At 40.2% G+C, this 22149-nt stretch overlaps 1 protein-coding gene across 1 annotated transcript in view; it reads right to left on the reverse strand.

The window, feature by feature from the left end:
• Positions 1-7602: 7602 nt before the first annotated feature.
• Positions 7603-22149, reverse strand: part of LOC103799372 (solute carrier organic anion transporter family member 1C1-like) — a 17948-nt gene continuing 3401 nt past the window's right edge. Inside the window, exons 6-14 of the mRNA XM_009071686.1 lie at positions 19527-19625; positions 18316-18552; positions 17026-17190; positions 15525-15720; positions 13349-13514; positions 11608-11789; positions 10116-10180; positions 8613-8730; positions 7603-7822 (exon numbers count right to left, since the gene is read on the reverse strand). Coding sequence (XP_009069934.1) covers positions 7603-7822; positions 8613-8730; positions 10116-10180; positions 11608-11789; positions 13349-13514; positions 15525-15720; positions 17026-17190; positions 18316-18552; positions 19527-19625 — 1448 coding nt within the window. The remainder of the gene's footprint in view (positions 7823-8612; positions 8731-10115; positions 10181-11607; positions 11790-13348; positions 13515-15524; positions 15721-17025; positions 17191-18315; positions 18553-19526; positions 19626-22149) is intronic.

Consider the following 22149-nt stretch of genomic DNA (forward strand, 5'->3'; position numbering starts at 1 on the left):
TAGAGCCAGTCTGCTGGTTTTGGTGGGGTCAAAGATGATTTGAACAGCCACATGCCAAAGACCCACAAATGGTGATGCTGATCCTGTATGCAGATCCATACAGAAAACAGGAACGATGAGCTCAAGGCTAACAGACTCAGTATTCACAGCAAACCAAAGCATTTAAGCAAAGCATTTCCACCTTACCTAAATGAATCACTGCAACCATTTTGCATTGCAAAACTGGCAAAAGCTTTATTTTTCCAAGCAGCATTTTACCTCGGCTCAGCTGAATGCCTACTTAAAACTACAGACAGATTTCCATAAAATAAGTAACTGCTTTTAAAAGTCTCAGAGTTGTAGCATTTTAGTTAAAACTATTTTTTGGGGTAAAGTGATTATGAAACATAAGAAATACTCTGAATTTTGTAGTGCTGTTGTTTTCTAAGGAAAATCCATGCTCGTGGCCGCGTTGCTGTGGCACACAGTGTCCAGCAGAGGGCACCCAATCGAGAGCATTACCCCCACGACAACTATCGACACGTTTGTCATGTCCTGTCTTGGTTATTCTGGGACAAGTTTCAGCATCAGGCTTAAAACACCCACCTGTGTTTCCATACACCTCAAAATTTCCCCAGCACGAGCCCTTAGCGCACATATTCAAAGCTGCTTTTGTGTATTTGTTGGTTTGTGTTTGTCATGTTTGTGTCACTCAGAGCTTGACAACTTGTTATTACTTTAAATAAAAAACAATGTGTACATGTGTGCCAGTTCATAATAGGGATTGAATTGGGGGGGGTTGATATTTTAAAATAGATGCTCAGGGCTCAGTGGGATACAGTTAATAGATATGTTAGATTTTTTTTTTAAAAAGTACATTGAGCAAAATGCTGAATTGTTCTGAAATAACTGTTGTCTGCCATGACAGTCCCTTAGCAATGCTTGCAGCAGCTGTAGGGGGAACAATAGGACTTTTTTTACCCAAACGAAGTGGTATTTACTGGAGGTAGAGATTCTCCATCCAGTAAAAGTAGAGATGTTCTTTATTATTCTTTAGCCTGGAGAAGGGAAGGCTCAGGGGAGTCTTTATCACTCTCTACAACTCAGAAGGAAAAGAGGTTGTAGCCGGGTAGGGATCGACCTCTTCTCCAAGGTAGCTAATGACAGGACAAGAAGAAATGGCCTCAAGCCCTGCCAGAGGAAGTCCAAGCTGGATATCAGGAAGAATTTGTTCACTGAAAGGGTGGTCAGGCATTGGAAGGGGCTGGCCAGGGACATGGTGGAGTCACCACCCCTGGAAGTGTTCAAGAAATGAATGCACGTGGTACTTAGTGCCATGGTCTAGTTGAAAAAGTGGAGCTCAGTCACAGATTGAACTCAATGATCTTGGAGGTCTTCTCCAGGTTTTCCAGGTTTGTGTGCAGTGCTATGACCTTAATGTCTGAATCAACTCAGTTTGCATGAGGTATATACCATCCTATTGATGTTACTGTAGTTTTAATCTGGAGCAGAATCTACAGGCAATAAAACACGTCACAGACATATGACACAAAGGTTAAAAAAAGAATCTGTCAATTTTATTTTGGTGACAGTTTATCTACTGATGCAAATCTATCCACTTCGAATAACTTGATTTACCTGTCCAAGCTGGCAAGCTGGCTCATCTAAAACAGTGTCAAAGACTATCTGTTTGGGTTTTTTCATTTCAGTATTTACAGATTGGTTTTCTAGGCAAAATGCCCATCTGTCACACATTATATACAATACAGCACAACAACAGAGCTGACTTTACTTTCCAACATATGCATTTTTGTTCATAATAAAACCCTTGGAATTTACAAAATACCAATAATTTAATGTATCAGTGAGAAGTATGAAAACGTAAGGGACACATTAGAGTTCTGTGCAATCCCACCCTGAGGGCCCTGTTGGATTAAGGTCACAAACCTGACCAGGGATGGACCACTGATGTGTTCAACTCAGTTCAAGGGCAAATGCCTCATATGCAGTCCAAGTGTTTCAAAAAGTGATTGTCGAATTGTTTGCTGCATTCATCTCAAATCTTAGCAGTTATCAATTTCCTTTAAAAGATACTTGCAGTAATAGCACCAGTTAGTTTTCACAGCCACCTTCTCGTGCCTGCTTTCTGGAATTCCTTACTTACACTCACACTAAGTACCTGCAAGTATTTACTTGCAAAAGCTCCTTAGTTTCCAATTCTTCACACTATTCTTATTTTTTTCGTCCTTCAAAACAGATTTTGAGGGAGAATTCAATAGCTGACTCATTCCTGAATCATCATTAATTTCAGCCCACTAGTCTTTTTTTAATCCTCATTTTAATACACAGTATTTAAAGTTGTTCGTTGTTTTCATTGAACTCAGGAATGCATTGCATTGATTAACAAAACAGCATTATGGAGGGCAACGTTGTCTGGTTTTCTGCAGAAGGAAACTCCAGTAAGGGTGGGGCCAGCTCACCCTGAGTTTTTTCTAAAAGGCCATGCAGATACACCAACTAGCTGTGACTCACAGCTGTGGCAGCCCATGGGGTTCAAGGAAGAGGACCAGCACATCCAGAGCTGTGGTCTCCCACTACTCATCATGAATCAGCACTCCCAGCGAGACATCAGGCTCCAGCAGCTCTCTATAGGTGAGCCAGACTAGAAACCACTTTTGTTGTCAGGGACACACAGGCTGAGGGACCAGAGAAGCTCAGCAGCCATGGATGAGCGACCTAAAAGCAGAATATCCTTGGGGGATGCCCTCTGACCTCGTCTGTATCTGCACTGATACTTCTTCTGTGACAATGCCATCTGAGCTATGGGAAGGGCAGAACTCAGTAGATATATATGATATCCAAGTGTGAGATCAAGTATAATAATAATTTTAGAGGCATGAGCTAATAATACATACCATCAGCATTCCATTGATAAGATGATACTAAAATAAATATACTTCAAATGAGGTTAAGTCATTTATGGGTTTTGCAGGTAACAAGAGCATCCATTCATTTATGCAGCAATGTATGATGATTTCTTACCTGGTGATTTCAGAGGAGAATAAAATGCTGCATTTTTATATAAATGCCTTATAATGCAGATGAGGGGATGAATTATTTAGGCTTGATAGTCACTGACTCAGAATGTCTCTGGTTTAAGATGCAGATCTGTTATAATAGTTTTAGTAATACTTCTCAGGGTTTTTTTCCTGCATCATGTAGGTCTTTTTCTGACAAAATCTCAAGGATTCATGAAAATACTTTGTCTCCACCTGTATTTCTCTTGTAACAGTTGCTGTATAGCCTCATTTAAGTGTATTTCACTGAACTACTGGAATCTGCTGACCTGTTGCTTCCTGGTAGTCTTAATCACTCAAGACTTATTACTTAGCTTTTTCATTAAATGTGGTAATCACATTACAGCATCTTTAGAAGACCTAACTAAAAAAAAAAAAACCAAACCTGCACTTCAGTCTAATTGGAAAACAATCCCAGGCTTTCTGCTTCCAGACCCATGCCCAGACCACTAGGCTATTAGCCAGAGACACCCAAAAAACAGTCTGTGTCCAACAGGTAGGCCAGGCAGGAGCTCTCCCAGCACAGAACACGGGTGAGTGGCTGTGTAGGAAGTTCTGGCTTATCAACTTCAACCTCATGGGCTTTTCAGTGTTTCTGGGTGGCTCCTTTGTTCCACCTACACTGGTGGAAGACAACCCCCTGCCTCAAGTTGCCCATCCCATGCAGGAGGGATAAGTTCCAGGAATAGAACCATAAATGCAGCAATACCACAATTGGTCTCAGACAAGACCAAGTTTACCAACATGCAATGCACAACCTGTCCAAACCCACATAATAACACCACTGTGCTGCATTTGGTCAGCTTAAAAGTGCCCTGATTGCACAAGGAAGAAATTGTGTCCCAACCTTCTTAGCCTGAGACTGTAACACAATGGTTTCCAGACCTAAGCTAAGGGCTGCCATCTCCTCCAGTTGGTTGCTGGTGCATTAGGTAGGGCTCAGGCTCAAGCATCCACCCTATCCTTAGTGTAGATCTGTCCAAAGAGATGGACTAACACCTTAGGACATACAGAGCATGCAAAGATTCTCCCTATGGCCACTATTCTCTCTTAGAATTCAGGGCTCTGCACAAACAAAGAATTTGCTTTCTCTAAAAGCATCCTCTGTCCTTACAGATCACTTTCATACTAGTGCAGAGAGGCCTCATGAAGGAGTCTGCTTGGCCTCAAAATTCAGGTGCACCTGTGGCAAGAATTTTTTGGGGTTTAATTCTTGGCCAACTCAAAGTGTGATTTAGTTATGTTTAAGTAGCTCAGAATAAATACATGAATTGGTTAGAAAGTAAGATATGTAAGTAACACTGGAGAAAAACCTCATGTGATTCAGACTGATATTAACACTTTCACCTGGAAAGAACTCTGACCATATTCCAAACTAGAGGAAGGCAAAATGACTATATATATTCCATAGTGAAAACTGGTAGACTAAATCTAATGTCACCTTTCTCCTATATTATAAAACACTTCAAATGCTTTAAATTTAAATTCACAGCCTGAAGTATTTTCTGTTTATTCTGCAACAGCTAGTACTCTATTCCCAACTTATTTTTGTGCCAGAATAGACAGAAATTGTTGATAATGGGGACACAAAACCCACAGGAGGGACTGGCTTTGTAGGTTACATGATCCTAATGCATACAGAAAACTGTGGGTTTAGGGCTGCTGGGGTGTTTTTTTTCTCTTTGATAAACAACTAGAAAACATCATAGAAACAGGTAGTCATAGGTCATTATGTCTGCTTGATTATATATCTAAAAGCAAAGAAATGCCAAATAACTGAGCTGTCTTCTGTCTTCCACAGTTATTCTGACAGAAGGACTTTGATAATGCCATTAAAGGGCTTTTGGATAGCCTTGAACAAGAGTTAGGTAAACACAAGGCTCATGCCCTTAAACCTCCCACAGTCTGATGAAAATTCACTGTTTTTTCTCTTTGCTCATTGATTTCAGTGGAATCACCATGATTTATGGCCCACCAAGTCATCTGTAATGATCTCTAAACCACCTAGTTTGTAATCTGTATTCAAATGCATTCCTGGCTTGGTGTAGCTGCAAATTTGCCTCCAAAATAGCTTTCTGGGTTAACCATTTCTCTTATCAGCTTAGTAGACAACAGGTTTCTCTTCCTTCCTGGAGGATTTTACCAGCATTGGAGCTCAGAGATGTCAGAGCTAGCTCTGAGCATGCTGACACAGACATCAGGTAGGACAAGACACGAGTTTTGATCCTAGAGTCGCTAATGTGGTTTTGCAATCAAACCAGAGTCCCAGGGGCCCCTCTGCCTCTGTTTGGTGAAACCTTGCCTTTGGAGCAGGAGGAATTAGAAGGGACAACTTCTTTACTTCTTCTCTATTGTGAGAAGTGAGGGGATAAAAAGCTTTTGAAAAAGGCCACTCGTGGCCACCTATTTAATTTTTTTCATATCCTATGCTAGTTGCTTGTTGAAGGACAGATTATTCCCTTGAAGAATCTTCTACCTGCAGTCCACAGGAGAGTGCTTAGGCTTGCACTCAAGAACCAGTACATGTTGGAAACACAGGGAAAAGACACAGCCTTGGAGCTGGCAGTATACTGAGCCAGAGGCTCATTTAATACCACCTGTGGCAGCCCTTGTGCTGTTATCCATTTGGGACTGCTATGAAGAATGATATTAATTCTTATTTGTCTGAAAAACTCTCTTTACTAAGTTGTATGGACATGAATCATCAGATCTGACCAGAATCTCATTTCCAGTCTGACATGAATTGTAAATGCACCTTTGATAAAACATTGCCTCCTGGGAAAATCAAGATGCTCTCATCAAAAAACACCAGCCTATAATATAAAAAACAGTGCACAAAATTAAGATCCAAACAACAGAAGTAAAAGGGAAATGATGTTAGTATGAATCACCTGACTGAGTCTATATGTGTAGTGCAGATCTGGAGTGTTTCTAGAATGGCCAATTTATTCAATGTTAAAACACTATTTGCAGAAGGAGAACAACACAGCATGATTTACTCTGTGAACAACAACAACTGGGGTTTCTGGAACTTTGATTTTTCTTTAATTATTCCAGACCTAGATGCAATATGGATATCATCCATACTAGAGAAGCTTTCACTCCTGCTTCCTTATAACACACACAGCTTGCCCATACCTGCTGACAGTTTATTACCAGAGCTGTGATTGCAAAAGACAACGACTAAATGTGCTGGTCATTGTCTTTAAGCAATAAAATGCAAACAACACCATCCCCAAGGCCAGGATGTCAAGAAGTTCCTTTCAGTGAGTACCACACCTTTTCCCATATCTGTTCTTGCACTTACATGGGACAGATGGTAGAAGAAAGGTCAGAAAATCATTTCATATGGAGAATCCGTCACTTTAGCCCTCTGACCTGCTACTTCCTCACATAAAGTGTGGTGGATTTTGTTTATATTAGTGTAGTGCTCTATTCCACATCCCAAGGAAGTTTAAGATTAGGAAAGAAAGGTGGTTTCCTAGTTTTAGGCTTGAGCACAGGACTGCAGGAGGCAGAGACAACTTCCAGAAAATAAAGCAAAATGCTTGTGATGATTGAAATAAACCTACAGTGCTCTTACCAGGCAGGTTTGCTCTATCAGTATCACACTTGAAGTAGTTTTAGACACATTTTTCCTCCACTAATAACTGTTGAAAACATCTTTAAATAAAGTTTCTGGACAATGCTGTCTGAGGAGAGCTGTGAATTTGCAAGTTTTCAGTACTGTATTTCAAGGTTTACTGCAGGTTCCCTATACAAGGAAAGGAATCTATATACACATGGTATAAATGCAGTGGTCATTAGGATAAAATGTCCCCACCCCACACACACATACACAAATAAAATCAAACTTAAACACCTATGAATTTATTACATCAGTTCAGAGGAATTTTGCTCCAACCCATTACTGAGATGTGCTGCAAAATTAATACACCACTTTCTTCATTTGCTTCCCATTTTAACTTTTTAACATATTCAAGCCAAACCCCAGAGTTGTAGTGCAATTTAAGTTCAGAGGGTGCTCACCGACAGCCAAGGAGCTCTCACCTGTCCTTGGGACATGGGACCCAGTCTGGAACTGTGAGCTCTGGGCATGAACCCCACAGCAAAGGCTGTCAGAGCAACCAGCAAGTGAAACTTGATTGGCCATTTAGAGCTGTAGGACTAAATACAAAGCAAGAGGACTTGAAATATAGTCAGTGAAAAATGTCAAAGCAGCTTATTGTGGATTTCTTCTTTTTAATTTTTCAATCATAATCGAATTTATGACACCTGCAAAATTTTGCCTTGTCCTACTCTTGGTCTAGAAAGGGACTGAGAGCAAGAGGATGGGAGAGTTCCCCACAATTTTGAACACCTTTTCCCCTCATTGTTGTTTCAGATGAGGAAAGGAAGATGATAGGGTAAAGCAAATAAAAAGCCAATGTTTCAATGTTTTCAACTCCCAAAATGTAAACTAGCTGTTGAAGTCAGTAATTAGACTCTTTTTGTGCTCAGAAAAACTGAAGCAGAGGCAAAGGTAAGAAAAGACCTTGTTTCGTTTTTACATACGAGTTTCCTCACTCTCCTCTGAGGTTCTTGCACCAGGAAGAATTTCTTTTTTGTTGGCAGTGGCTAGTTCTTTGCTGTTTTTTTCTGTGTTCTTAATATCTGTCATCTCTTTGCCATCTGGTTTGAATCGTTTCGTTATTAAAACAGTGAGCACTATGTATAAGAGACAGCATCCTGCCCGGAGTCCTGCAATGAGGCCAAGATAGACATTTCTGGGGAAAAGAAAGGGACAAAATAAGTTTATATTAATAAAGTTTGCCAATTCTGAATGGAACCAAGTGAGAAATAAAGTTCAGTTTGACAATACCATCTATTCTCAACCAGGTATTACTCCACATTTTGAGAAATAACAGGCAGAAAGCAAATGATCTTGTGATATTTAGCCCCAGGCAGGTTCTAATCAGGCCCTAGACTTCTGGCAGAGATTTCTGAAGTGTGGTCCCATTCAGCAGACTATATTTCAGGGCTGAGACAAGAGGAGCTGCACCAGCTGAGACTTTTTTGCCCATTGACCCTGTCTTCCCTCAGCTCCTCACTGGCATACTCAGTGCTCCTGGCTATAGTTCTCCATGCATCACCAGTCATTTGAGTCCTCTCTCCAAGTGGATTTTTTGAGGTGTCTTATACAATAGGAAGCAAATAAACAGGGGATGAGGAAGAGCATCTTCAGTGCTGCACTTATTCCACAGTTTTTCTGTTTTCCACAAGGCCAAAGTGTCACAGTTATTCAGTACACTTATTACATTATTCAGTGGAGACTTCAATAAAAGAACTAATCCTAGAGACTTAAGGCAGTGCACTGCAATTTTATACATCTGATTGAATCAAAATTATTTGGCTTATTTGATCTATTAAGGCTTAGTCAAAATAAGGACCTTTGGTGCAATTGGTGTCTTAATCAGTTTATAGACAGTTGACCTGAGGAAAGTACACCTTGGTCCTTCATGCCCAAAGCTGCCTCAGAAGTCAAATTCCCAATGCCTTAATGAGGATTCAGTTTACCTGAATTCTTTTGTGTCATATACTCGGCAAGATCCAGATCCCCCACAGCTTTTTGTTCCCCACTTCAAGCAGGTCACATCTATCAGGGCACCAAAATAAATAGGGGCTGGGAGTCCTCCTGCAAAGAAAATTCATAGAATCATAGAATGTTAAGGGCTTGGAATGGACCTCAGACATCATCTAGTCCCAACTCCCTGCTCTGGGCAGGGACACCTCCCACCAGAGCAGGTTGCTCAAGGCTTTATCCAACCTGGCTGTGAACTCTGCCAGGGTTGGGGCATCTACAACCTCCCTGGGCAACCTGTGCCAGTGTGTCACCATCTTCAGATTAAAAAACTTCTTCCTATTACCTAATTCTAATCCCTAATATCTAATTCTTATTACATGATCTCAGGCATGAAATCTTATCATTTAATGTCACATAAAGAAATGAGGAAATGAATCTCAGGGTTTCTGAATTAGGGCTGCATAAAATGGGACTAAATATCCAGCTCCAGCTTTGAGATTCCAAGACTTGTGAAAATATTTAAGTGAGTACCTAAAGGGAGTTGAAATGATGAAAGATTAAAGCTTAATTACATTCAGTGAGGGAAATGTTAGCAGTTGCCTTTAATGGCATTTTTATTACAAGTATAACTTCTCTTGTTTAAAGAAATAATATAACCAACATTTCTTTTGCAGTCCCTGGTGTGGAATTATGTGCCATGACATGTTAATATTAATGTATACTAATGTATCTATTCAGCTATCACACAACAGTTTGCCATTAAAAATGGGTAGTGGAATGCTGAAATTAAGCACTTGCTCAAAAGCAACAAGGTAATTAGTGAATTAGTGAATTCCTTTCAGACAGTCATAATTCTTCAGTATAATCAGTAAGCTGTTTGAGGGATAAAATGTGCAAATTTGTGAAGCAAACTGTTTCATGAAAGCAGAAGATTGATTCTCTGCAGCATTCAGCTAAAATACCAAGATTAGGAAAGAGATCCAAAGGACTATTTGGGATTGCCTGCAAGGGGGAGATTTCAGAAATCAGCAGACAAGTGAAGAGGAGGCAAGGTTTGCTTGAGGCAGAGCAGACTGCATGTCTGAATACTTGGATTATTATTTATTGCAGATAGGCTCAAGAAACATGGGCAGTGCACATGAAAGATCTAAGTGAATGAAGGTCAGCAAAAAGGAGAAGAGCTGTTAAGGATATGCAGACTGATCAGGTAGTTGTGTCCACAAGTTAAAATAAGCTCTCCAAATGTACAATGAAATTTCCTGCCTTTGCCTGATTCCTTTGCTGTGCAGAAAAAAAATCTGAAGGGATAATTGCAATATATAATACAATGAAACGTAGCAAGCTCCTCCAAATATCTGGAAATGCATAATCTGCTTACAAAGCAAAATTCTGGAAAATTTCTTTTGTTCTGGTCTGGAGCAAGGACACTGCACTAGCTAAATTCAGCCTACTCCTTTGACTACCCACTTGAATCCCATAAATAAATGAAATTTTACCTAGTATTCTACCACACAAAGTTTCAATCCCAACAGCAAAGGATTTCAGGTCTGGTGAAACAGATCTAGAAAGGGAAGAAAAATAGTACATCGTTTTGAGGAACAACAGAGTAACGTAGAGTCACAGGGTCATGCTGTGAACATCTGCACATGCCCCACTGCAAGAGTCCTGTGGCTTAACCTAGCATAGCCTACTAAAACCCTAATTGAAAACATTCACCAAAGTTAAAGTTCAGAGTTTCCTTCCGTTGACTTCAGTGAATTTCATTGAAATAAATGAGAAAACCTACAAAAATTGATCTTGAACCCAAGGAAAACAGGTTGTAAACACTTTGAGGAGGCAATGCACAGAACAATTAAAGTGAATCAACTAAAATTGGACAGTTCATGCCCATAAGTGAAGCTCCAAGAAGCTGCCTTGCTTTAGAAGGGGCTGGACTGTGCAGTGACCAGAGGGAACACGGGTGTGCAGTGCTACAGGCAGGTTAAACCCACCTCTGCCTCCAGCATTTTACAGAGAGACAGCGAATATAAGTTACCTGGTGACAGAAAGACCTCATTCCTAGCAGTGGAAAACAGCCTGTGTCCATCAGGTGAACTGGAAGAATTGGCCAAAAGCAGAGGGGAGTACTGAGCGGGCACAGGGGCAGGAGGGAGCCTTGTGTGGCCAGTCTGTGTCCTCAGCTGGAGTGTGTACATCAGTACATTATCCCTTCAGCATTAGCATGAAAGGCTCCTCATTATGCACATTAGTGTTCTGGAAAGTGGCCAGAGTTATCCTGGTCCATAACCCAGGCATGAACTTAGAATGGCTACACTTAAAACTACTGCAGGAGAATCAGCAGCTTAGCCAAGTATCTAGTCATGTGCACTGACTACTGAAGATTACAATTCACCCGTGAGCATGAGGGGAAAGAAACTTCCATGTGAAAGGCACAGAACATTGCCTTTTCTTCTGAGTGTAGAATAGCAGTGCTGCTTTCCAACTGAAGGAATAAAAGTTTTTAAAGTATTGCTGCTGACACAGTTCTGTTTATACCAGCTGAGAAAAAAAAATGGGAGTATCAGACTTCTTCTCACAACACAGAAGATATTGTGAGGCCATGAGGCTTAACAAAGGTGAATGTTTTTCTCCTGAGTAATGTGAACAGCATAGTCACCTTGGATATGGCTTAGCAGTGCATCTTATTTCAAGTTCATTGCTCTGTTGAAAACATCCCTGTCACCGGAAATTTAAACTAACAATCAAGATCAGCATAATGCCCACCCATTTCATCACCAGAGTAAATAATCAGCCCCAAACTAGAATTGAATCGTTGGACAGACATTTTGCTGTGCCTCTGAACAGAGCTGGATTTCAGAGTACAGGCAAATACTCAGGGGCCCAGTTGGATCAGCATGCCATTCCTCACGATAGGAATGAAATACTAGATACCATATTCTGTTTCTCTTTCCCCAAGCTTTATGGTCAAGGTAAGGTAAAGTATTTCACCTAAACATAATCATATATGTAGGAGTGCCTCCTAAGGCTAAAATAAATGCACATGCAGTCTGTAATGCTAAAAAATAGGGAAAGGCTTTGGTACAGCTTTCTCTTTGGCATTGTCCCAAAACTGCAGAGGAATTGCCAAGCCCGTGCCCTTGTCCTTCCACACAGCTGCAATTGTGAAACACCTGAAAGGAGAAGATGAGAAGAAGCATTTATTTATTCAGAATTCAGAGACACGAAACTATTTTAGTAGCTAGATTTTTCACTCTCCATAACAGCCAGGCTGTTTATGCTGAAAGAACCTCCCTAATCATCTTTGCAGAGTGATGGCCAAGTTCATTGGTATGCTCCAGCCACTCTGAGCTGCCCCAGACACACAAAGCAACTGTGACTCTACTTCCAGACATGCCTTTGCTGGGACAGAAGGTACTCAGTGTAAGCTTAAAAATTGGTCAAAGCTAAAAAATTCAGATGGGAACTGTTATCCAGCCATTCTGCTCAGGTATCCTATGAAGTAGATGAGTAACAACAAACAAATATTGATGTGGCCCCAATGATGCCATCTAAAACAGCATTTGGTGCTGGATTGAGACTGGGCTGTTTCATAGCCTGGGAAGTTAGCAGGAGATATAGGTTTGAAAGCCAATTTCCCTGAAGTGAAGCAGAGAATATTACCGAGATATGGGGATATAAGCCTCAAAATGCTTGTCTTTTTCTTACATTGTATGTATTGTCTTCATGTATTCTTACATGAAGACAATTCTGCTTCTGCAGACTGTACACATCTCTGCAAACCTGCTGGTTTTAGTGGTATTTCCCAGGTAGTTTTGGAGGTATGTTCCCAGGTATGGTTTGAAGTCCTGGAAATGACTTTGCTGCTGATACATGAATAAAATGGCCAAGTGTATATTTACAAGATCTCTTGGATGTACAATTTAGTGTTATGACTTGCTTTCCTGAGCTCTGGTAGCTCAGAAGAGCTGGCAGTTCCAGTATGAACTGTAACAGTTTGTGAAACTAGCACTCAAAATATTATACAGATCTGCTGCACATGAGTTGACACCACAGGATTTTGCTACTAACCATGCCAGAAATGATCTCCTAAAGCAAACCCCTCTTAACTGTGTTGTATCTGCATGGTAAGAAATCTACTGAGAAGCGTAAAGCAAAATTTATGGTCATACTGCTGAAAAGACAATAAATTGTTTTTTAAAAATCTAAGTAAAAGCATTCAAGAAAAGCAATTTTTTAGAGTCGCAGGTTTTCACATCTTTTCTGAATAGCTTCCTCACCTCACCCCAAATCTTTCAATAACCCTTCTTGGAACCTTGTACTCTCACAGTTTCTACAAGGTTAAATCATACAGAAAGTCCATTTTTGTCTAATCACAAAGCCAAGAACTTACTAGATGGAGGAATCTGACTATATCTATAACCACAGAATTATAGAATAGTTAGGGTTAGAAGGACCTTTAAAGGCCATCTAGTCCAACCTCCCTGCTATGAGCAGGGACATCTTCAACTAGATTGGGCTGCTCAGAGCCCTGTCCAACCTGACCTTCACTGTTTCCAGGGATGGAGCTTCTAACACCTTTGTGGGCAACCTGTTGCAGTGTTTTACCATCCTCCTGGCAAAAATTTCTTCCTTATACCTAGTTTAAATATACTTTCTTTTAGTTTAAACCAGTACTTGTCTGATTGCAAGAAACCTTACAAAATAAACATCTATCCAGCTATATATTTACCATATTCTTTCCCATGCCAGTTGATGATTTGCATCCTGCAAAACATGCTGTCATGTATGTGATCCCATTGTCCCCACATACAGGGTCCCACTGATCCAGCTTGCAGCTGCAGTCAGCATTGCAGCTGGCCGTGTAGATGTTCTTGGTGGAGGAAAGATGCTTTATTCTGGAGGAAAATAGAAAGAAATCAAAGAATTATTTAGTTAAATTATACAGTCAAAAAAAAAGTACTAGGGAATAGGTGGGAAAAACACAGAGAAAGTGAAGTAATCAACATGAACAGGTATCTGCTACCACCCAATAGACTGTGAAGTCATATGGAGACTAAGGTAATTCCTGCTAAACCAAAGCTCTCTTGAGGTTTTTCATCAAGCATTACATTTTTATGGATTATTGCTGAAAAGTCATGGAACTGAAAAGGTGCAGGTATTCTTGGCTGGGGTGGGGGGAATATCTGGTATTACTTTTTCATTTGAAAGCTCCCTCCAAGAAAAATCATACCTAGAACCTCTTACCACAGAAACATGGCTGAAAAAAGAAAAGCCATGCTTCTCCTTAGCAGTAGGATGTCACACCATATCTAGGTGCCAAAAATGGTGATATAGAACTACAGAAAACCACAGCAGCAAGATGCACATTTTTTTCACTGGATCAGGGCACTCTGAGCACATGTTGTCAGGGCTCAATTTCCAAACAGTGTTAGGAGCCCTACAAATCACCCTTGCTTTGAAGTTACTCACAATGTAAAAGCAAAAATGTTCAAAATTTGCCTTTTCTTCTTCCTTTCCTCAACCAAAAACATACATTAACTGGGCTACATTTCTCCTAAGTCTTTTAGAAATGAAAATACATGAGGGATTTACCCCTCATGAGTATGTTGCTTGACTTCAAACTACAAACTGTTAAATAAGTAAAGCAATAAATGAGTCACTTAACCAGAACAATCTCAACACATGCTAAATTCTCCAGTCTCAGTTCTCCTAGAGAAAGTGCAAATGCTCTTATAGTATATGCTGTCTTGGTTTTTTTCTGCTTATTTTCAACACACTCTGTGGTATCAGATGTTGCACTCAACCAGCTGCACAAACCTCTGACATCTTTTATGCACCTAAGCTCAAAGCTGAACTGGGCATCAGGTTTGCCAAGAGAACATAGATATTTTCCTGAACATAGGCTTGGTTTCAAAAAGCACAGGCCTGAGTTTCTGTCTGAATTGAAAATGTAGCAAGCCCTACTGGATTCAGTCTAATCCTCTAAAATCCCTTGAAATTTGGACAAGACTGAGCAAAATTAAACAGTAGACAATTGTGTCAGGCTGCTGAAGTCAGGAAAATGTTCTCAAGAAAGCATGACCATGGTCCTGGTGAGGGAGGGAAGCTCTGTTTGCAGCACACACTCCCAACCAGCTGCGAAAAGGGTCACAGGCACATTGGCTGCTCCAGGTACCATGAGGGGTTTGCTACTCCCCATGCAGGTTGATAACTACTGATGTAGTGGTTGGCCCCTTCTAGAGGCAGTGCCATTGGCAGCCCGTGGGGGATTCAACACCTTTTTTACATCCCACTCCCTACATGTTAGGAGGAGACTGGCTTTAAATTAAAGCTTTGGCATACAATATAAAAATTTCATTTGACTGTGATACATTTCTTCTTAATTAGCAATTTGCCAGAATATAGAGGTATGTTGTCAACACACAGCAACAGGGAATTTAGAAACATAATCATGTCTAAACCAAACTTGAAAAAATCAGTATATTTTCCCCAACCCCAACACTAGGCATTATTTCAGCCTGACATGTCTGCCTCGAAACCTAGGATTTCCTTCCGTGTATCATTCCCAACAAAGTGGTAAAATTATATAATCCCAGCAGCTCCTTTCTAGCTGAAACAACATTGACTCTAGCAGATGACCGCATACAGGTCAATTGCAACAAAAATTGGTTGTATTTAAATAGATACATATGCAAGTGGATATAGCAATATGGTACAGTAAATCAACAGAGAAGACATGTCTCAGAAGACATCCACAGCCAAACTGAAATGTTTTCCAGAGTAGAAGGTTTGCAGCCCAGGTGAGATTACAAACCCAGAGGAGTTTATGAGAGGAGAAATCACAGGTTGTGCACCATGTCCTGTGACAGGTGAGACAACCAACACAAAGCCAAGGGGATACCAACCCAGAGTAGGGAGCTGTCAAACCAGCCACCTGGAGCACCTCACAACTGCACGTAAAGTACAAGAGGTTCAACAAATACGCGACTATAAAGGTGATGCAGGCAAACTTTGTCATTTCAGTGATGTGGAGTTTGAATTTCTTGATCAGAAAGCCTCCTAGAAACATCCCCAGGATTGTGATGGGTAAAAGTATCACACCTGAAAATAGAAGGTAATAAAAGTGTTAACTGCTCCCACATGTATTTAGAATAAATATCTGGTTCCAGTACTTTCAAAATATCAGATACCTAATATGGGGCTGATCCTTTGAGGTTCTAAGACTTTTTATTACCTTTTGGCAATTTTTCTTACTTCCCCATTTTCTTTTTCAAATCATACTGTGACTTTGAAAAGCTTAGTTCTTCAATATTCCTTTTTACTATGCTGTTATTTGTATGTATCCTGATATAATAAAACCTCTACAGGTGCCTGCCAGAAACTGGAGTAATTGAGATAAATATCTTATCTCCTAGGCACTTCTTCATTTAAAATAGCACATTAAACTTTCTGAAAGTTGTAAAAAAGTCTCCAAAATGGAACATAAAAGGAAGGTGCATCTAGTGTCCATTTTGATCTGAGCGTGAATCATGAGAAGATTTGCATTCAGACTTAATCTGCTCAGTTTTTCAGAAACATCAGCCCTGATATTTACATGGTGAATAAAGAGATTTTGCAAGGTTTGATTGTGAGGAGTTTGCTTTTCTCTGTCATGCCATGGGTCATGTGGTTTTTGTAAAACTTTCTCTGCATCCAGAAAAAAAAAAAGAAGATAGGAATAAGAAAGTTCTCCCCACATTTGTACCTGATCAAAGCATGATGCCTTCAGATTAAAGTAATGTAATATCAGTTCTGCAATGACCTCAAATACTCTGTTTTGTCCTGACAGATTATGAAACCCTATTAATCACTGTAAGATTAATATAATTTCAGCATTCTTTTTTTTTGTAGAACACTACAAAGAACTTATTTTTGAGGCAACTGGCAAATGGAAAAAAGAGCTTTGAGCTGAATGAAGTGACTCAAAATTTTACATTTTTGTTTCTTATTGCTTATAAAATTTGCTCTTTTAATCAAAATGGAAGAACATTTATACCAACGTTATTCTGAAAAGGAATTATCACACATTTCACTAGATATATTTTAAATTAACTTTTTCCTTCAGTTGTTACTTAGTTGCAGCTTGTGTGTGGGTTTTGCCCACGAAAACAGACACATAACCCAAACCTCACTCTCAAAAAACTCCCACCCAGTTCCAACAATCCTCTAGCTCACTGAATTAGGAACATCAGGAAAAAATAACACTAAAATTAGCATTCATTTTCAAAATATGGTATGAAAATTAATAAAGCACTACTCTTTTTTACCCAAAAAAGTTCACAGAAGCTCCTCCCAAAAAGGAAAGCAAAATAACAAAGAAAAACTTCCTTTTTGACACAGAAATCTGAGAGGGGAACAGGTACATACCGATCAGAAAGATGGCTCTTGCCACCGACACGTTAAATTGCTGCTCCATAAACTTTGTCTCATAGGTTATCATCCCAACCAGAGAATTGTACTGCAGGATAGTGAGGAAGATGTACACCAGGAAAATTGAATTTCCAAACAGCTTCCTCAGAGCTGGCAAGAAATCTGCAATGGAGAGGTATATGCTGTACACCTTGCTAAACACAGAGAAGAGTTGTTTTGACATCCTTTAGGTAGTGAAATTAACTTTGATTTAATTACTGGCTGCATTGCAGGTTGTAATTCTGTGCCGATCAAAACACTTGCTCAAGTGAGAGTTCTCCTCGTTGACAGCACATGCCTTACAGGAGGAGCAAGGCCAAATGGCACAGTGGATGCTGAACTGGGAATAAGAAATCCTGGATTATCTTGTGTGTGACACAGGACTCTTCATCAGGGGCACTGGGACTTGCTATGCTGCTTCTCAATCCTTGCACAGAGCATTAAGACCCACTACAATATACCAAGCATAAAATTCAGTGCCCAAAGCAGGAGCCTTCAGAAACCACATGAGCCCCACATGAGGGTGATATTCAGAAATCTGCAGTGCCTGAGCCAGAAAAATGCTGGAATCTTTCCTGAGATGCTCGATTAGAATCCATTAAATTTAAGGGAACACAAGAACCATAGCCCATAGCCTGGCTCTTGGCACACTGGCCTAAAAGATGAGTACAAAACACACCTGTTGTAGGGGGGCACAGGCAAACTAAATACAAAGAAAACTTTTGATATCATAATATAATTATAAAAATAAAAGCAATGGGTGATTGGATCTGATACTGCCTATGTGGGGCTAATTCAGCATCCCTGAGCTCATGCACAGGAGCTATGAACACAGTGAAATCCCTCCAACAGCTTAGCCCCATATTTCCCTCCCACAGGTTGGCCTTGGTCAAACAGGAGCCTGTCAGCTACAGATTGGTCATTAATGAGGGATGGGATGTTTTCTCCCCTCCTTCTTCATAATCATAGGCTTATAGCTGTAAATACATCATCTGACAACTACAAACTTAGAGTGCCTGGTGCTCAAAGCAACAGCACAAACTTTTTCCAGCTTTCTGACATAAGGAAAAGACTGAAACATACCCTTAGTATGTAATTATAATAATATAAAATAAACCCAGCATTTTTGTCCATCATTTGCACTGCAGAAATGTGTGTTTTGCTGAAGATTGTGCAAGTCCATGCTCAGCTCAGAATGAACCCATGAGACAGAATTTGCATGCAAACATTTGGGCAATAATGTTTCACCTTTTACTGCCTCTGAGAACTTTAACTGTGGCTGATCTGGGGTGTCTATTTTACAGGGATCTCCTTGAACAGACAAATGACTAATCTTCAGGTTTTCATTCTTTCCCTCTTTTGGTAAGGAGTAAGGCAAAAACCAGAAAGGCAACGAGGCAATGAAGTTGACTGCTCCACAGATAAGCAATCCAAGCCACCAGGCACCAACCCAACGGCTATCCTTAGGATTTATGCTGATGGCATCTATAAAATAGAGAAAGACAGGAAAATAGGTTAAATATCATACAAAGAAATCACTACATATATCTTTTAGATATATAATTTAAAGACCAGAACAGAGGTGAATTATGTTCTACACGAAGAATTGAAATGCAGCTTGTTTCAAATCATAGAATCCCAGAATGGTTTGGAAGGGATCTCTAAGATTATTTACTTCCAAACCCACTGCAAAGGGCAGGGAAACCTTTCACTAGACAATTTTCTCAGAGCTTCATCCAACCTGCCCTTAGACACTTTCAGGGATGGGGTATCCACAGCTTCTCTGGGAAAGTTGTGAGTGCCACACCCCTAGGAGTGAATCAGTCCCATGAGTAAAAAATAGATGTCTCCATTTAGGCCTATGGTGACATTTCCTTGCCACAATCTTCCAGTACTTTCTGTGGGAATAAGTGACAGCAAGAGGGCCCTTCCCAAGCCAAAAAGAACTTCCCCTTCTCAATTTCCCACTGTCCCCTCCTTCTTCTGTCTCCAAACTCAACAGTTTTTCCTTGAAGTTCCTCAATTTTTCCCTGGGATTAGAGACTTGAAAGTGATTTGAACAACAAAATGAGTTTTTATACGAATCCTTGCTTCATGTTTTTTAAGAGAATATAGTTTTTGCCAAGCATTGAAAGTGTCCATTTGCCTTTCACTGTTCCTTCAATGTGGGAATGGTCTTTCATGTGACCATTTCTTCTCAGCTCCACAGCAAAGGTATAACAAGTGTGTGTACAAACATAAAAAGAGATGTGGTGTGGGTAGGGGTCTTGCATCAAGGGCTATTCTAGCCACATTACAAGACAGCAGATCTTAAAATGAAAATAACACAAACTTTTGAGTAGGAAAAACTCTCTAAAGAGCCCTTTTCTGGAGCAGTAAATTCAGAATGTGGTTCTTGGCATGCAGGTTCCTACATCCAGACATCTTCTCACTTAACACAGCACCCCACAGTCTCTTACCAATATCCACAATGCCAATGTCAACCCAGAGGCTGGCACAGAAAGACCCAAGCAGGAATCCCAAGGTTGGCCCAAACATGCCCGAGGATCTCACCAGGCCTGTAAGAGAAGGGGGACAGCACAGGACAGTGAGCAAAACATTGTGTGGACAAAGAACATCTTGTTCTCTGAGGGCAAGGGAAGGAGAGAGGAAGGAGGAGATAGAAGAGAGGCACAGGCCATTATGGAATGTCTAATGGGAAGCTCCTGAGCAGCAAGAATATAAGTTGCAAGGTGCTGTAAGACATAGCTGTGGTGTAGAAGGTCTCACGTGGACCCCTGCATGCCAGTCATTGGCAAGATTTGTGCCTTGGAAGGAATAGGAAGAGAGAGAACAGCTTTGCAATGGCTTTTATCCCTCCTCCTTCCTACTAGTCTCCTCAGCTTTTTGCACTTGCACTGTTCAGCTCATGACAGTTGACTAATGATCATTCAGCTCTAGGCCCATAGGTCTATCTGCAGCTCTATTTCCAACTTGCATGATGCTCTGTGATTGTAGAAGTCAAGACTTTACCTTGTCCTGTGCATTCAGGTCCCTAGTTTAATTCTAAGTAGCAGAAGCTGATCTCATGATGTTCATATAAGAAGGCACATCTTCACAGTTCAGAGCCACATTAGGATGGCAGGGACAATAAAAGTCTGTGGACATGGAATTAGGTACAGGACCCTGAGAATATTTTCAGTGGGTAACAAGGAGATATAAGTGTCCCTGTGTGTGATCAAAGCTCATTAGACAGAGATTGTTGATTGATTCATTCAGCACCAGAAGGAGCAAATCAGTTAACTGTTGTGTTAATACGTACTGATGTGGCTGAAAAAGAAATAAATTCAAGAAATTCAGTGATCAAGTAGTGTCCTCTTTAAAATGGGATTTCAGTTTTGCTACTGCCATCTCTGGGGCTTCCATTGCCTGCTCTGTCTCTGCTTACAAAGGAGACAACATGGGACCAGAAGGTGGGATGCCCCAAGGAGCAAATGAAAAAGCTATAAAGGCTGGCAGAAACCAAGGGATCTAGACTGCATTTTGCTGACTATGTATGGAAATTCAACATAATTTGGTGACCACTGCTGGCAATCAGCACAAAATTGAAATACCAACAAAATAATTCAAGCACAGGCCCTCACATGCCCTTGCCACTTGTGTTACCTGTTGAAGTTTAGCTGTGAGGAGGTAAGAGGTTCCAAAGAGTTTCAGTGAGTTGTATGCCTGAACTCTAGCATAGAACTGTCTCCTGGAAGTTGCTTGAAGTTGCAGAAGGCTTAATTCTATTAGAAAAGAAGGAATTCTTGGCCAAATATCTGTCAGTTCTTACCCATATTCAGCACTATGCTCTGTAAATCTTACTGTGTTGTTCTACTGCAGAGATTTTTCTCCTGCTGTTTGCAAACTCTCTTCTGAACAGAGTGATTGCTCAGTTTATCATCAAGAACTCTAACAAATTCTTACAGTTCAATAAATATGCTAACTTTTCCTTTTCTGTTCCTTCCTGTGGCAACTCTGGTATTTTTGCTGTCACTACAACACTACCAAAAAAGATTTTAATCCATTCTATTAAGAAAATTCTGTCTCTGCCTCAAAATAACATGCTCTTACTCAACAAAGCATCTAAGGGCAAAAGAAAAATGAGATACAGGAACCTGAAATTTCTTGTTCAGGGTCAAATAATGAGATCAATGCTCAAAATTCATCAGCAAGGTTTGATTGACTTTTTTGTTATAGGACAATTTTGTGGGGGTTGTATTTTACAAAGCACTGATCATAAATTGATTTGGTCAGCTGATAAAAAAATAAGATATAGAGAAGAATTAGTTAGCCAAGAAAAGAATTTTCAGCTTTATGGAAAATACTATTTTAACATTGACTTTTCCTTGCAAATTGATTCACTCCACCAAAATGGAATAAGTGACTGAAAAGTGCTATTCTGAATGCAAAAATTAAATATTTCAATACTCTGTAATTTAAATACTTTATTTCACTTGCATAACCCATTTTACATTTTGTCTGAATTCATGTTATTCCCTGTGTCTACTTTATATTCTTAATCTCACCTCCTCAATAGTCCCCAACGTGTCTCAGTCTCTCCCAGATCAGATTCTGGCATGAAAAAATTCAGCTGAACTTTTAAAAATACCTTTAATCAGAAGCTCAGAGGCGATTACAAATATTTTGGATAGCTGCTGAGGAGAACACTTGGTTTTGAGAGCTACCTCCACAATAATTCCACTTTTTTCAACCTGCAGATTTCCTCATCCCTGAGTGAAGACACTTCCCACAGCCTTACCCTGTAGCATTGCCTACTAAGCTCTTCCTGAAACTGTGTCTTACAATCTTAGGAACAGCTCAGTTCACCAAGTTTACTTCAGACAACAGTTTTGACCTTCCTCAGCTGCACAAACACTCCATGCCATTAAATCAGTTTGCCAACAAATTAATTAGCTTGGGTGTAAGTCTTTCTGTCTTGGGCAATAGGTTATCTGCTGTCAAAACAAGAACAACAAAACCCCAGTTAGAAGGGATTTGTTACAACACCCTGGCAAGGTGTTGTTTTTCCTTTGGTAACCAGTGACTTTGAAAAGCTTTCAG

Source organism: Acanthisitta chloris, unplaced genomic scaffold, assembly GCF_000695815.1.
Source record: "Acanthisitta chloris isolate BGI_N310 unplaced genomic scaffold, ASM69581v1 scaffold3133, whole genome shotgun sequence".
Lineage (NCBI taxonomy): Eukaryota > Metazoa > Chordata > Aves > Passeriformes > Acanthisittidae > Acanthisitta > Acanthisitta chloris.